The sequence below is a fragment of the Anomaloglossus baeobatrachus genome, chromosome 1, assembly GCF_048569485.1.
Source record: "Anomaloglossus baeobatrachus isolate aAnoBae1 chromosome 1, aAnoBae1.hap1, whole genome shotgun sequence".
NCBI lineage: Eukaryota > Metazoa > Chordata > Amphibia > Anura > Aromobatidae > Anomaloglossus > Anomaloglossus baeobatrachus.
In genome coordinates, this window is record NC_134353.1 from 741,856,317 (window position 1) to 741,870,994 (window position 14,678).

At 46.4% G+C, this 14,678-nt stretch overlaps 1 protein-coding gene across 1 annotated transcript; it reads left to right on the forward strand.

Annotated features, from left to right (window-relative positions):
- The first annotated feature begins 205 nt into the window (after window positions 1–205).
- On the forward strand, window positions 206–1,990 carry LOC142251133 (posterior protein-like). The gene is made up of 2 exons (XM_075323697.1): window positions 206–1,718; window positions 1,968–1,990. Exons 1-2 carry the CDS (start codon window positions 206–208, stop codon window positions 1,988–1,990), a joined length of 1,536 nt encoding a protein of 511 aa, XP_075179812.1.
- The last annotated feature ends 12,688 nt before the right edge of the window (window positions 1,991–14,678 follow it).

Below are 14,678 nucleotides of genomic sequence, written 5' to 3' on the forward strand. Positions count from 1 at the left end.
TTAGCAGAATGATTTTGAATGCATTTAGTAAAGTTAAATATCATTTGTAGTTGGAAAAGTGGTTTATGTTAAAATCAGATTTAAAGTGAGAAAGTATTGTTTCAAACAGTTAATACCTTTTGAAAGTTTGCATAGTAAGGTCTGGTGTTAAACGCTTTCAGTTAGAAATTTTTGTTTTGTGAGTATTTACAGTTTGTTGCTGAAAATGGAGTTTGTGGAAAAATACGTGAAGAAGTATGCCTCTGCCGTGTACCATGTCAGTGCAGATAAATCTTTAGAAGTCCAACATAACGACTTGATAGAACAATGTAGGAGCTATAATAATAATAATTTAAATAGTAAAGTTATTAGTAGGAAATTGAAAAAGGAAAAGTTAAGCAATGAGATTTCTGTGTTGCTTAAGATAAAGGAATTGGCTGTTTTGAAAGAAGCAAATTGGTGGAAGCAAAGGCTACAAATAAAAGAGGATATAGACAAAATTAGTGATTCTGTTATAGAAATTTCTGATAATACGACCAATGAAATACATGGTTTGCAATCAGATGTAAGTGAATTAGCTGTGAGAAATAGGAAGTTGGAGGAACAATTGAAGGAGTGTAGACTGAGCTCCACTTCACAAGCAACTCAGGTGTGCTCTTTAGAACTGAAAATTAGTCAAATGGAGAAGTTAATTGCAACTTTGGAAAGACAACTGGATGAAGCTAAATGTCAATTGCATAACAGAGAGCAATATATACAGTCTCTTAAGTCAAAGATATGCAGTCTGGAGACAGTCAATGTGTGTACTCTTTCTAATGATGATACAAGAGATGTCAGATATAGATCTCTATTGGTTGATTGTAATCCATTGCTCACTATTTCTGAAAAGCTTCACCTGTGTCAACTTCTTGGTAAGTTTGACTCAGATATTTCTCCAGTCATTCTATCTAATAGATTTGAGGCTGTGGTCCAGCAATATAGTCTGAACAACAAAAATGCTTGGTCTCTGCTCCAAGCTTGGCTCCCAGGACCAATGGCAGCACAGCTAAGATCTGAACAAATGGGTGATAACTGTACAGGTGCAGAGCTAAGAAGGAAGGAATTGCAACGTATCATAGGTGGAAGAGATACTAGGGGTGAAAAGACCTTAGCAATTTCCAGATTCAGGCGATATGATGATCCTACACTCTTCTGTAATAATTATCTGGCTCTATACAGAACTGTTTACAATTGTCTAGATATGTCTCAGGATGATGCTAATTTTCTGTATTCAATGGCAAATCGTTGTAATGTAGATTACACCACAAGAGTAACTCTAAGGAATACCAGCTCCTTTGAAAACTTTGTGAATATACTCAGGGACTGGTGTAATGAGTCAAAAGAGCAGCATGAAACATCAGAAAATGTATCTGCTTTGTATAGACCTAAGAGAAGAGGATATGTTAGATATTGTTATAAATGTGGCAGACCAGGACACATTAAACGTTATTGTAATACACCTGACATATACCCAGAGCCAAAAAGCCATTCATTGCTCCAGGAGATTGATAGTGTTGAGGCTGAGGAAGAACTTGCCACCAACAATACACAATTTACAGAGATATGTGAAAAGATATGTAAGATAAAAGCCCACGCTGATACCACTACACCAAAGCCGCAGACAATGCAGAGCCCAAAGCCTGAGAAAGGAGAGACTGATAAACAGGAGGAGACACCATATTGTAGACCACAAAAGGAAGGTGCCAATATCCCTGTGTTCAGTCTATTGGAAAGTCAATTATTCTGTCTATTCTGGAGCTGGTCACAAATTGCTCTACCCCTTTTGTTAACTAACACAGCACAATGTACCAATACGGTTGGGTAAACAGTGAGGTTTTATTTTTAGGCTGTCAAGTTAGTTGTGACCCTATTAACATATGGATAGGATAAAAGGTATGTCTTCTATTTGATTTGGACTTGATCTAATTATGTTTTGTGTTTATTTTTAGACTGGAGACCAATTGTCACCTGATATCAGAGCAAGGAGAATAACCAATGTGTTTTGTTCAACAGGTCTTTTACAGCACAGTATCCATGGATGAATCTGATTATTTCTTTCTACAATTATTACTTTATGTAAATTCGTATGGCCAGTATGTTTTTAAAGTCCACGTGGTTTAGACAATGAGCTCAAGATTAAACGTTTAATTAATTGTTTGCAAACAATTAAACAAGTAATCATCCCATTGTGATGATGGGGTACTGTATTAAGCTAATAGTCAGTAGTTTGTATTGTATGTATGTTCTTTATCTTGTTTCACAGGTAACCATTTTAAATCAGGACCTGAAGTTGGATATATAAATTATATGATAGTGCCAACCAATGCAAAGCTATGGTTTCTGTGTAAATCTGCAGAACCACCTGAACCCCTTTATTCACATATATTCATCATGAGACAGATAAAGTTGAGTTAACTCTAATTGTTCTATGTTTGTCTGTTTTGTGTTGTCCTGTGCAGTGCATTGTGTCATGGTTTTATTTTGTTCTTAATATTTTTGCTACTCAAGAATAGTAATTTTTTTTTATATACATGCATATTTTTTTTTTTTTTTTATTTAATATTTTTTTTTCTTACTTAAATTTTTTTTTGTTTTCCCCCTTTATTTTTATTTGGTACAATCTTTAGTACCAAAGGGGCGTTTATTATGTCTATGGAGGTTAATTATTTTTTTTATAAAAAAAATTTCTTTCAAGTTAGATTTTTGCTAACTGCACATACTTGCAAGTAAAAAGTGCTCAAGTTAATTTTTTTATTTTCTTGTAAATAAACTCAATATGTAGATGACAACTGCTAAGAATCTGATACTGCTCTTGTTCTTTATTTCCAGGATGTGTGATGAAGCAAAAGTTAACTTATCAAATTTGAATCCTGGATGAGCTATGATTCGATGGCAATCGGATTCATAAACTTTAAGGAAGATTTCTTGGGATCTTGTCACCTGAATTAATTTATATCTGAAAGCTAATAAAAGACAATGTATTCGAATGTAAACCAATCATATATATATATACAAGATGGAAGTATTGATAACACAGTGTGCCTAAGATATTATAATAGATAATCTACGTACAGCACATTCTAATAAACAACAAGAAGGTCCTTTTAATGGGACACTAGACACGCTCTTACCAACTAATACCTTATACAGTGGTACAATGTAGATGTGATAAAATCACAAACAATATTCAATGTGAGAGATATACTCAAAAGCTAAGGGAATTGTTTTAAAGTATGACAAGTAAACATCATGATTGTCATTCCTTCTATATCATTAACTTGGAGGGCTTAAGACTACCTCTCAGTGCCAATTTAGTTTAAAATATATAGATTTTTAAATTTGTATATGTTAAATGGGTGCACATTGTACTGGTAGAAATGTTGACATATATTGCTATATACATATAATAATATAATATAATCTTGTATTATTGTTTTATATAGATACCTGTTGTATACTTGCAGTCATGTATATGCTATGTCTTGTATATGCTATTCACATAATTCAGGTGTAATTTACATAATTAATGAGATATAAATGCATCTCGATATGTGTGAATGAGAATGAATGTTGTGACTCCAGCAATTGCTATGCCTTGTCCTTGTTAGATACCTTGCAGTGATGATGTCCTGATGCAGCTACCTATATGGAATAAGTGGACGATAATTCTATAGTGGAACGCTATTTTGTCATGCCCTGGCAGTAAGTGTGTGTGTCATTCAGACACAAAGGGGCGTATGTTGGAAGCCAACATGGACAATGTATGTATCATAACGAATTACTGGACTCCATATTGTATCTGTCAGCTACCAATATTACCAGGACTGTACATCAAAAGAATCGGCCATGTACAGTGAAGAGTTTCATGGCCATTGAAGAGGCAAGAAGGCCATTGTGTGTTCTGTGATGAACTGACCTTTGTCCTATCAACATGATAAAGGTTGCATCTTCACGTGAATTGAACATGGTGCCTTTAGCCTCTTGGAAGATACACAACACCTGTGGTATTCATGAATTGAATGTCCTGTTTATAGTCTATTAAAATGGATATTGGTAAACAATCCCTTGTTCAAGTGGAATACAAGCCATTGTACTGGAGATGGACATCAGGTCTCCAACCTGAATGGAGTGTAAATCTGTCCTCAGGCTTTGTGATATGAAAGACCTTTGCTACATACCAGGACACTATCCACAGGATCCACAGGTTTGTCAAGACTCCTCTTAATCCTTTAACAAATTGACCTCGGAGAGCCACCTTCAGGAGAGCATTGACATCAACAGCCAAATGCACGTTCCTGGACAACTCAAAAGACTGTGACCTGATTGGATGCTACTAATATGTGGAGGTGTTACAGGGATGGGCACTGTATGGGCCATGTGTGATTGTGTGTCTGATATAAAGGTATCCTACCAAGCTAGTCAGTCTATCCACTTCCCATCTTCCACCACCCTCTCCCAATACCTTTCCCCTTTCATTGTACCCTTTCCCTTAGTTAGGTTTTCCTTATGTATGTCATTGTAAATTCCCTATTTGTAATAAATCCCCTTTTAAAGATCCAGTAGCTCTTGTTAATTATGATTAACTGGCACCCTAAAACTCAGCAGATTTCTACATTTGGCACCCCAGATGGGACTGTGATTAAATTGCACAGAGAATCCACAAGAAATTAATCTGCTTTAATCCACATTGGAAAAGTGTGTAGATCAAAGAACCGAGGAGTCTGGATCTTGGTAGAAACGGAAATACTGGTGAGTAAAGACTTTCCTTGTAATCTATGTTTTATGTTGCTCCTAATGATTCTGGTGTTGTTGCAGATCAGGCTATGTATTATGTTGTGTTAGGAGAATGATTTTGAATGCATTTAGTAAAGTTAAATATCATTTGTAGTTGGAAAAGTGGTTTATGTTAAAATCAGATTTAAAGTGAGAAAGTATTGTTTCAAACAGTTAATACCTTTTGAAAGTTTGCATAGTAAGGTCTGGTGTTAAACGCTTTCAGTTAGAAATTTTTGTTTTGTGAGTATTTACAGTTTGTTGCTGAAAATGGAGTTTGTGGAAAAATACCCTTCATTTCATTGTACCCTTTCCCTTAGTTAGGTTTTCCTTATGTATGCCATTGTAAATTCCCTATTTGTAATAAATCCCCTTTTAAAGATCCAGTAGCTCTTGTTAATTATGATTAACTGGCACCCTAAAACTCAGCAGATTTCTACAGTCACGGTCTACCGAGAGAATCAAGAGACTCAGATCCGTCTACATCAGCAACCCAACAACTGGTCTCGCAACCGCATGGAACAGACTAGATAAAGGCTTCGGCAGTCCTGAAGCAATTGAAGAGGCATTACTCAAACAACTATATGACCTTCCCAAAATATCTGGCAAGGATGCTTCAAAGTACCAGGAACTCAGCGACCTGCTGTCCGAGCTTCAGCTGGCCAAAACAGACACACACCTACCTGGCCTCAGCTAACTGGACACCGCTCGTGGGGTGAAACCCATAGTCGCCAAGTTACCTTACAATGTGCAGGAAAAGTGGACCACGGTAGGAACAAACTATAAAAAAGAGCACCAAGTCTCCTTCCCTCCATTCTCCTACTTCTGCGAGTTCATCAACGGCATCGTGGAACGTAAGGCAGACTCCAGCTTCACCTGTGGAGAACCCACCGGCTCCACTTCACCAGCTCCCAGATGAGAGCCCTCATCATAATGACAGAAAACGTAGGGGCCCAGTATCAGTCAAAAAGACTGACGTTCTACCACCTACACCAACGTCCGCACCAGACAAGGGCAATGAAGGCGGGAAGGCAGAAAATCCAAACCGCCACTGTCCTATTCACAAACTGCCACATCCTCTGAAGAAGTGCATTGGCTTCAGGAAGAAACCCCTTTAAGAACGAAAGGAACTCTTGAAAAGGTTTGGGGTAGGTTTCAAGTGTTGTGCCTCTACAGAACACCTTGCCAAGGACCGTAAGGTTACAATTAAGTGCATGAAGTGTGACAGCGCATATCACGTACAAGCACTCCACCCATCTCAGACTGATCCTGCACCTACGCCTTCTCCTACCACAAGTCATGGCGGGGAGAGTACAGGCCAAGCTGCAAACCACCTCGCAGTATCCTCCTTGTGCAACGAAGTCTGCGGAGAAGATCTCTGGGACAAGTTTTGTGCAAAAATATGCTTAGTAAGGGTATATCCCAAAGGTCACCCAGAAAGGGCCGTGAAGGTGTACAGCATCCTGGACGACCAGAGCAACAGGTCACTGGCCAGGTCTGAACTCTTCGACTTGTTCGGATTAAAAGGAAATGCCTACGCTTACACACTAGGTACTTGCAGCGGCATATCTGAAGCTTGCGGAAGAAGAGCCAGTGGTCTCGTGGTAACATCTCTTGAAAATACCGTAGAGAAGGGGCATGGCCTAGGCCAGTCATGGCGAACCTTTTACAGGCCGAGTGCCCAAACTGTAGCCCTAAACCCAATTTTTTTTCCGAAGTGCCAACCAATCCTATTATGTAAATAATTGATTGTAACCTTACCTTTGCAGTCTTCTCTTCAGCAGGGGGCATCACGCTCATGCATGCTTACCACACATTGAAGCTGAGCCCCTGCCCTTTCCAGACACAGCAGTTGGATTGATCTTTCTGGAAGAAATTGCAGCATATTAGACAGAGATGTTAGCCTGGAATGCAATCAGATGTCACCCTGTAATACACATCTACATTTCAAAGTCTGAACATCTTGAAATCCCATAAAGACGTACGAGTTGCTCCCCTCCCCTTTCATTGTGTAGTTATGTCCCCCTCCCTGGCCACTTCCTGGTAAACATGTCCCCCATCCTGATATATATTTCCTACATTCTGGTATATTTGTCCCCATCATGGCCCCATCCTGGTAAATATACCTCATCCTGGTAAATGTCCTCCATCCTGGTAAATGTACCCCATTCTGGCATGTTCCCCCATGCTGGTAAATGTACCCCATCCTGACATATTGCCCATCCTTGTAAATGTTCCCCCATCCCGGCATTTACCCCATTCCTGGTAAATGTCCTCCATCCTGGTAAATGTTCCCAATCCTGGTTAATTTATCCCCATCCAGGTAAATGTACCCCCATCCAGGTAAATGTCCCCCTTCCTAGCATGTACCCCTTCCTGGTAAATGTACCCTATCGTGGCATGTTTTCCCCATCCTGGCATGCATGTTTTCTCCATCCTGACATGTATGTTTCCTCCATCCTGGCATGCATGTTTCCTCCATCCTGGCATGTATGTTTCCTCCATCCTGGCATGCATGTTTCCTCCATCCTGGCATGTATGTTTCCTCCATCCTGGCATGCATGTTTCCTCCATCCTGGAATGCATGTTTCCTCCATCCTGCATGCATGTTTTCTCCATCCTGGCATGCATGTTTCCTCCATCCTGGCATGCATGTTTCCTCCATCCTGGCATGCATGTTTCCTCCATCCTGGCATGCATGTTTTCCCCATCCTGCCATGCATGTTTCCTCCATCCTGGCATGCATGTTTCCCCATCCTGGCATGCATGTTTCCCCATCCTGCCATGCATGTTTCCTCCATCCTGGCATGCATGTTTTCCCCATCCTGGCATGCATTGTTCCCCCACCCCCACCCCGCGCTGCCATGTGCGTTCCCCCACCGCCACCCCACGCTGGCATGTGCGGTCCCCCACCGCCACCCCACGCTGGCATGTGCGTTCCCCCACCGCCACCCCACACTGGCATGTGCGTTCCCCTACTGCCACCCCCCATCCCCATCTTGGCACAGCCGCACACGAGTTATAAAAAGAAAAAAAAAATAAAGCAACACACAACTTACCTTCCTGCACACGCTCCCCCGTTGCGCGCCGCTGGGTCCTCAGTTCTCACGTGGCCAGAAGACCTCATTACGCCGGCGCCGCTCACTGACGCTCCTCCGTCTCCTAGGCAACACACCTGCATAGATAATATAGAAAGATAGATAATAGATAGATAGATATAGATAGATAGATATTTAGGGGTATAGATAGATAGATAATATAGATAGATAGATAGACCGAGGCTGCGTGGAGAACTGTCACACGCGGCTGGAGCAGGGCTGGAAGCGCCGCGGGACATTGCTGTGGATTACGTCAGAGCTGTGTGTTTCGGGGGGTTTAACCCCTTCACGACCATGGACGGAAAGATCCGTCCTTGTGCCCTGGGCCTTAACGACCAAGGACGGATCTTTCCGTCATGGCGGAATCGCGGCACCGGAGCCTCCGGTGACTGCGATCGGTTAACATAAACCGCAGATTCGGGGAGGAGGGGACCTGTTCCTGACCTTAGGAGGGGTGGTGCCTCCTCCCCGGACCTACGGAGGCTGTGATTGGCTGACGAACGCCGCTCAACCAATCACAGCCACTGTAATGTTCCAGCCATTTAAAATGACTGAAACATTGAATTCCAGCCCTGGCCAGTGCAGCTGTAGCACTGGCCATTGGCTGGAGCTGGGTGACCTCACTGGATCACCCTCCCCCAGCTCCACTGCTCTGATTGGAGAGATCGGTCTTGTGACCGATTTCTCCAATCACAGTGGACCTGTTGCTGGTGACCGCCCCCATCATCGTCCCTGCTGCACGCCAGCACACAGTGAGTGTACACAGTGCAATGGCAGGGCGACAAGCTCCGGTCCCATGCTCTTCTGAGACCGGAGCATGGGACCCGGAAGTTGCCGCGCTGCCATTGCACTGTATGAAAAGCGTCCCGATCCGCCGCCGCCCACCGCGATCTGTCACCTGTCTCCCCGATCTCCTGCCCGCACCCTCACCCCCACACCTCCCGATCCGCTGCCGCCCTCCATCTGCCACAGTGCCACCGCTCCCCCCAATCTGCTGCCCGGCCCCTCACCTCCGTGCAGCAGATCGGAGGGAGCGGTGGCACTGTGACAGATGGAGGAGGACTGGGATCGTGCACCCTGTCCTCCTCCATCTGTCATAGTGCCACCGCTCCCTCCGATCTGCTGCCCGGCCCCTCCCCCTCGTGATCGGTGCTCGCCCCCTCCCCTCCGTGATGTGCTGCTCGCCCCCTCCCCTCCCCTCCGTGATGTGCTGCTCGCCCCCTCCCCTTCCCTCCCCTCCGTGATGTGCTGCTCGCCCCCTCCCCTCCCCTCCGTGATGTGCTGCTCGCCCCCTCCCCTCCCCTCCGTGATGTGCTGCTCGCCCCCTCCCCTCCCCTCCGTGAGGTGCTGCTCGCCCCCTCCCCTCCCCTCCGTGATGTGCTGCTCGCTCCCTCCCCTCCGTTATGTGCTGCTCGCTCTCTCCCCTCCCCTCCGTGATGTGCTGCTCGCCCCCTCCCCTCCCCTCCGTGATGTGCTGCTCGCCCCCTCCCCTCCCCTCCGTTATGTGCTGCTCGCTCCCTCCCCTCCCCTCCCCTCCGTGATGTGCTGCTCGCCCCCTCCCCTCCCCTCCGTGATGTGCTGCTCGCTCCCTCCCCTCCCCTGCCCTCCGTGATGTGCTGCTCGCCCCCTCCCCTCCCCTCCGTGATGTGCTGCTCGCCCCCTCCCCTCCCCTCCGTGATGTGCTGCTCGCTCCCTCCCCTCCCCTCCGTGATGTGCTGCTCGCTCCCTCCCCTCCCCTCCGTGATGTGCTGCTCGCCCCCTCCCCTCCCCTCCGTGATGTGCTGCTCGCCCCCTCCCCTCCCCTCCGTGATGTGCTGCTCGCTCCCTCCCCTCCCCTCCGTGATGTGCTGCTCGCTCCCTCCCCTCCCCTCCCCTCCCCTCCCCTCCCCTCCGTGATGTGCTGCTTTCTCCCTCCCCTCCCCTCCCCTCCGTGATGTGCTGCTCGCCCCCTCCCCTCCCCTCCGTGATGTGCTGCTCGCCCCCTCCCCTCCCCTCCGTGATGTGCTGCTCGCCCCCTCCCCTCCGTGATGTGCTGCTCGCCCCCTCCCCTCCATGATGTGCTGCACGCTCCCCCCACCTCTCACCCCCGTGGTCAGCTACCCGCCCCCTCCCCTGTCACCGCCGTGATCTGCGCTCCCTCCCCTGTCACCGCCGTGATGTGCGCTCCCTCCCCTCTCACCGCCGTGATGTGCGCTCCCTCCCCTGTCACCGCCGTGATGTGCGCTCCCTCCCCTGTCACCGCCGTGATGTGCGCTCCCTCCCCTGTCACCGCCGTGATGTGCGCTCCCTCCCCTGTCACCGCCGTGATGTGCGCTCCCTCCCCTGTCACCGCCGTGATGTGCGCTCCCTCCCCTGTCACCGCCGTGATGTGCGCTCCCTCCCCTGTCACCGCCGTGATGTGCGCTCCCTCCCCTGTCACCGCCGTGATGTGCGCTCCCTCCCCTGTCACCGCCGTGATGTGCGCTCCCTCCCCTGTCACCGCCGTGATGTGCGCTCCCTCCCCTGTCACCCCCGTGATGTGCGCTCCCTCCCCTGTCACCGCCGTGATCTGTGCTCCCTCCTCTGTCACCGCCGTGATGTGCGCTCCCTCCCCTGTCACCCCGTGATCTGTGCTCCCTCACCTGTCACCCCGTGATCTGTGCTCCCTCACCTGTCACCCCGTGATCTGTGCTCCCTCACCTGTCACCCCCGTGATCTGCTGTCCGCTCTCCCTCACCTCTCACCCCCGTGATCTGTGCTCTGCTCACCTGTCTCCTCCGTGATCTGCGCTGCGCTCCCTCCCCCACCTCTCACCCTCCCCGATCTGCTGCCTCTTTCATCTCCTGTGATCCAGCTGCCTAGATCCATCCTGTAGGGTAACTATCCCCAATCTCACCTTCCACTCCCCTTCCCACCCATCCCCCCACCCGCCCCCTCCCCCCATCCTCTGCCGCTCCTGCATCCACTGCGCCCTCTCCCATCCGCCCCCACCCTATCCCAGCCGCCGTCTCACAATCACAGATGCTCCCTTTATATGCCGCTGCCCCCCCATCTGCTGCCGCCCCATCTGCCGCCCCCCCCCATCTTCCGCTGTTTTTTTTTTTCTATGCCATGGGGGTCTAGTTTCCAAAATGGGGTCACATGTGAGGGAGCTCCACTGTTTCGGCACCTCAGGGGGTCTCCAAACAGCATGGAATACGCTAATTGTCCCAGACAATTTTGCGTTTGAAACGTCAAATGACGCTCCTTGCCTTCCGAGCCCTGCTGTGCGCCCAAACATTTGATTTCCACCACATATGAGGTATCTGCGTACTCAGGAGAAATTGCACAATACATTTTATGCTGCAATTTTTCCTGATACCCTTGTGAAAAAAAAAGCTACCTGGTTGAAGTAACAATTTTGTGGTAAAAAAGGTTTTTTTTATTTTCACGGCTCAACTCTATTAACTTTTGTGAAGCCCCCAGAGGCTCAAAGTGCTCAATAAACATCTAGATAAATTCCATGAGGGGTCTAGTTTCCAAAATGGGGTCACATGTGGGGGAGCTCCACTGTTTCGGCACCTCAGCGGGTCTCCAAACGCAACATGGAATACGCTAATTATCCCAGACAATTTTGCGTTTGAAACGTCAAATGACGCTCCTTGCCTTCCGAGCCCTGCTGTGCGCCCAAACATTTGAGTTCCCCCACATATGAGGTATCTGCGTACTCAGGAGAAATTGCACAATACATTTTATGGTGCAATTTTTCCTGATACCCTTGTGAAAAAAAAAGCTACCTGGTTGAAGTAACAATTTTGTGGTAAAAAATTTTTTTTTTATTTTCACAGCTCAACTCTATTAACTTTTGTGAAGCCACCAGAGGCTCAAAGTGCTCAATAAACATCTAGATAAATTCCATGAGGGGTCTAGTTTCCAAAATGGGGTCACATGTGGGGGAGCTCCACTGTTTCGGCACCTCAGGGGCTCTCCAAACGCAACATGGTGAGGATAAAGATTCCAGCTAATTTTCTGTTCAAAAAAGTCAAATGGCGCTCCTTCCCTTCCGAGTCCTGCCGTGCACCCAAACAGTGGTTTTTCGCCACATATGAGGTATCTGCGTGTTCAGTAGAAATTGCCCAACAAATTTTGGGGGTTCATTTAATCCTGCTACCCTTGTGAATATGCAATATTTGAGGCTAAATTAACATTTTTGTTGCAAAAAGTAAAATGTTCATTTTTTCCTTCCACATTGCTTTAGTTACTGTGAAGCACCTGAAGGGTTAATAACCTTCTTGAATGTGGTTTTGAGTAGCCTGAGGGGTGCCGTTTTTGGAATGGTGTCACTTTTGGGTGTTCTGTGTCATGTAGACCTTTCAAAATCGCTTCAAATGTGATGTGGTCCCTAAAAAAAGTGGCTTTGTAAATTTTGTTGTAAAAATGAGAAATTGCTCATAAACTTTGAACCCCTATAACTTCCTTAAATTTTTTTTTTTTTTCCCAAAATTGTTCTGATGTAAAGTAGACATGTGGGAAATGTTATTTATTAATTATTTTGTGTCATATGTCTCGTTGGTTTTAGAGCATAAAAATTCAAAGTTTGAAAATTACAAAATTTTCTAAATTTTCGCGAAATTTCCGTTTTTTTCACAAAGAAATGCAAAAAATATCGGCCTAAATTTACCACTAACATGAAGCCCAATATGTCACGAAAAAACAATCTCAGAATCACCGGGATCCGCTGAAGCGTTCCAGAGTTATAACCTCATAAAGTGACACTGGTCAGAATTGCAAAAAATGGCCTGGTCTTTAGGGTCAAAATAGGCTTGGGGCTGAAGGGGTTAATACACTGGATAAAGAGGGGCTTTTTGTCTTTTATTCAAAATAAAGGATTTTTCGGTGTGTTTCTTTACTTTCACTTTCAGATTAGTGACGGCGTGTTATAGACACTGCCATTACTAATCTTGGACTTAGCGGCAGCTGATATTCTCGGCTGCGGGAGGGGGATGGGGCATTAACCCTGTCCCTCGCTCTCCCCAGCCTGAGAATACCGGGCTACCGCTGTGTGTTTACCCAGCTGGAAGGTAAAAATACAGCGGAGCACACGCTTTTTTTGCTCTTCTTCTTCCTCTTCCTGTCCTAGTGACATCACTTCCCTGCAAAACGTAGGGCAGGGAAGTACACTATGTCCCGAAAACGTGAAATAACGCGGGAATAACGCAGGTATAACGCAGGAATAACACAGGAATAACGCATATCACTTGCTACCTGTGTTATTCCTGCGCTATTTCATGATTACATTACAGTCAATGGAGTGAAATAACACAGCTGCAGAAAAGAAGTGACATGCTCATTCTTTTTCTTAAGAAAATCTACTGAAAGAATTTTCTTAAGAAAAAAACGCAGTGTGCGCACAGCTAATTTTTTTCCCCATAGGTTTTGCTGGGGAATTTCTGCAGAAAGGTTACAAGAATTTCTCAAGAAATTTCTGCAGCAAAAACGGACCAAAAATGCAGGTAAAAAACGCAGTGTGTGAACATAGCCTTAACCTTTACAATCTGCTGAAAAACACCCTAACTTGGGTCCCCTGCTACCCTGGAAGATACCTGTAGGATTCAGCACCCCTAAGTAGCCAGCAAGGTGCAAGCCAGGATCCCCAGCTATCACCCCATGCTCTGGACACAGACCTGGGCTGGGAGCACAACTCCAGGAGGGCTACAAGCAGAACACTGAGATCGGAACTATACCCGTGGGACAGCTCCTAGCACGCACCGAGGCACAATGAAGGTAAGGCCTTCTCCCCAGAGAAGGAGACCCTTGGACCCCCCCTGAAATGCCATAGCACCTCCACATAGACAGAGTGCAGCCCTGAGTCTAACCTTCAGTGCTGTCCCAGTTCAAACACAGGAGAGACGGTGTCCGAGGAGAGGGAAACATTTCCAAATGAAAGAGTGGTTGTGGTCCAGCGATACAGCAGCTGTGATTGCACCCCCCTCGAGACGCCAGAGCTCCATGTGGGCGATGCCATTTTGCAGGCTCTGAGAGCTGAAGAAGAAGAGGGCGGGAAAATGGGCTGCAGTTGCCTTAAAGCAAGAAAGCCTTTACAGAGCTCTGCACTGCCACCTGCTGGATAAAGCTTTTCTTCTCTATGTGCTCGACTGAAAAAAAGGTCTGCACTGACACCTAGTGGACATTCTGCATTGTCTAGAAAGTCCGTAGAAGACCCCCTACCTCTATAGGTGACCTTACAAGTCCCACATAATAGGTTCATCTGCTGAGAGTGGAGCACAAAAGGAAGCCATGAAAATGGTTCACGTCCCTTCGTAATGTCTGGATAGGGGTGAAGCTCGCTTTACCGCCCATAAAGAGGAAACAAGTGGACAGCTACTAGTTTGATAGACTTGCACAAATAAGCTTTACTGGAAGAGGGCACAGTGCACTGCACTGCTCAGGAGACAACCTGGCTGGGCTGGGGAGGATTAGAGGACTGGGTAGTTCACACAGAATACGAAGGGTGCAGCTGTCTGTGACCTTCTTGGATAAGTTTCTTATTAAAGGAGCTCGTGCTGTGGGACTTACTATGCCACCCAAAGCCAAAAGGCAATCAACTTATAAAGTCAGTCAGGCGAAAAATAAAACCGCCTGGGCAGATCCATTGGATATGGACTTAGACTCTACGCCCTCGCTATCTTCTGCCCTGGTGACTCAACAGGAAGATATGGGAGGGTCGCGAGATTCCCCATCAGAGACTGAGTCAGGGGATATGGCATGCCTCTCAGAGCATAAGCGATCGATTGAAAATATATCTGGACCTCCTCCCCACCAAAGAGGACT

Excerpts from the sequence above, each read along its gene's own strand:
- LOC142251133 (XM_075323697.1), top strand. The coding sequence starts at position 206 with ATGGAGTTTGTGGAAAAATACGTGAAGAAGTATGCCTCTGCCGTGTAC. Across the intron at positions 1,719-1,967 it reads TTGTAGACCACAAAAGGAAG|ACTGGAGACCAATTGTCACC; the intron begins GTGCCAATATCC and ends GTTTATTTTTAG.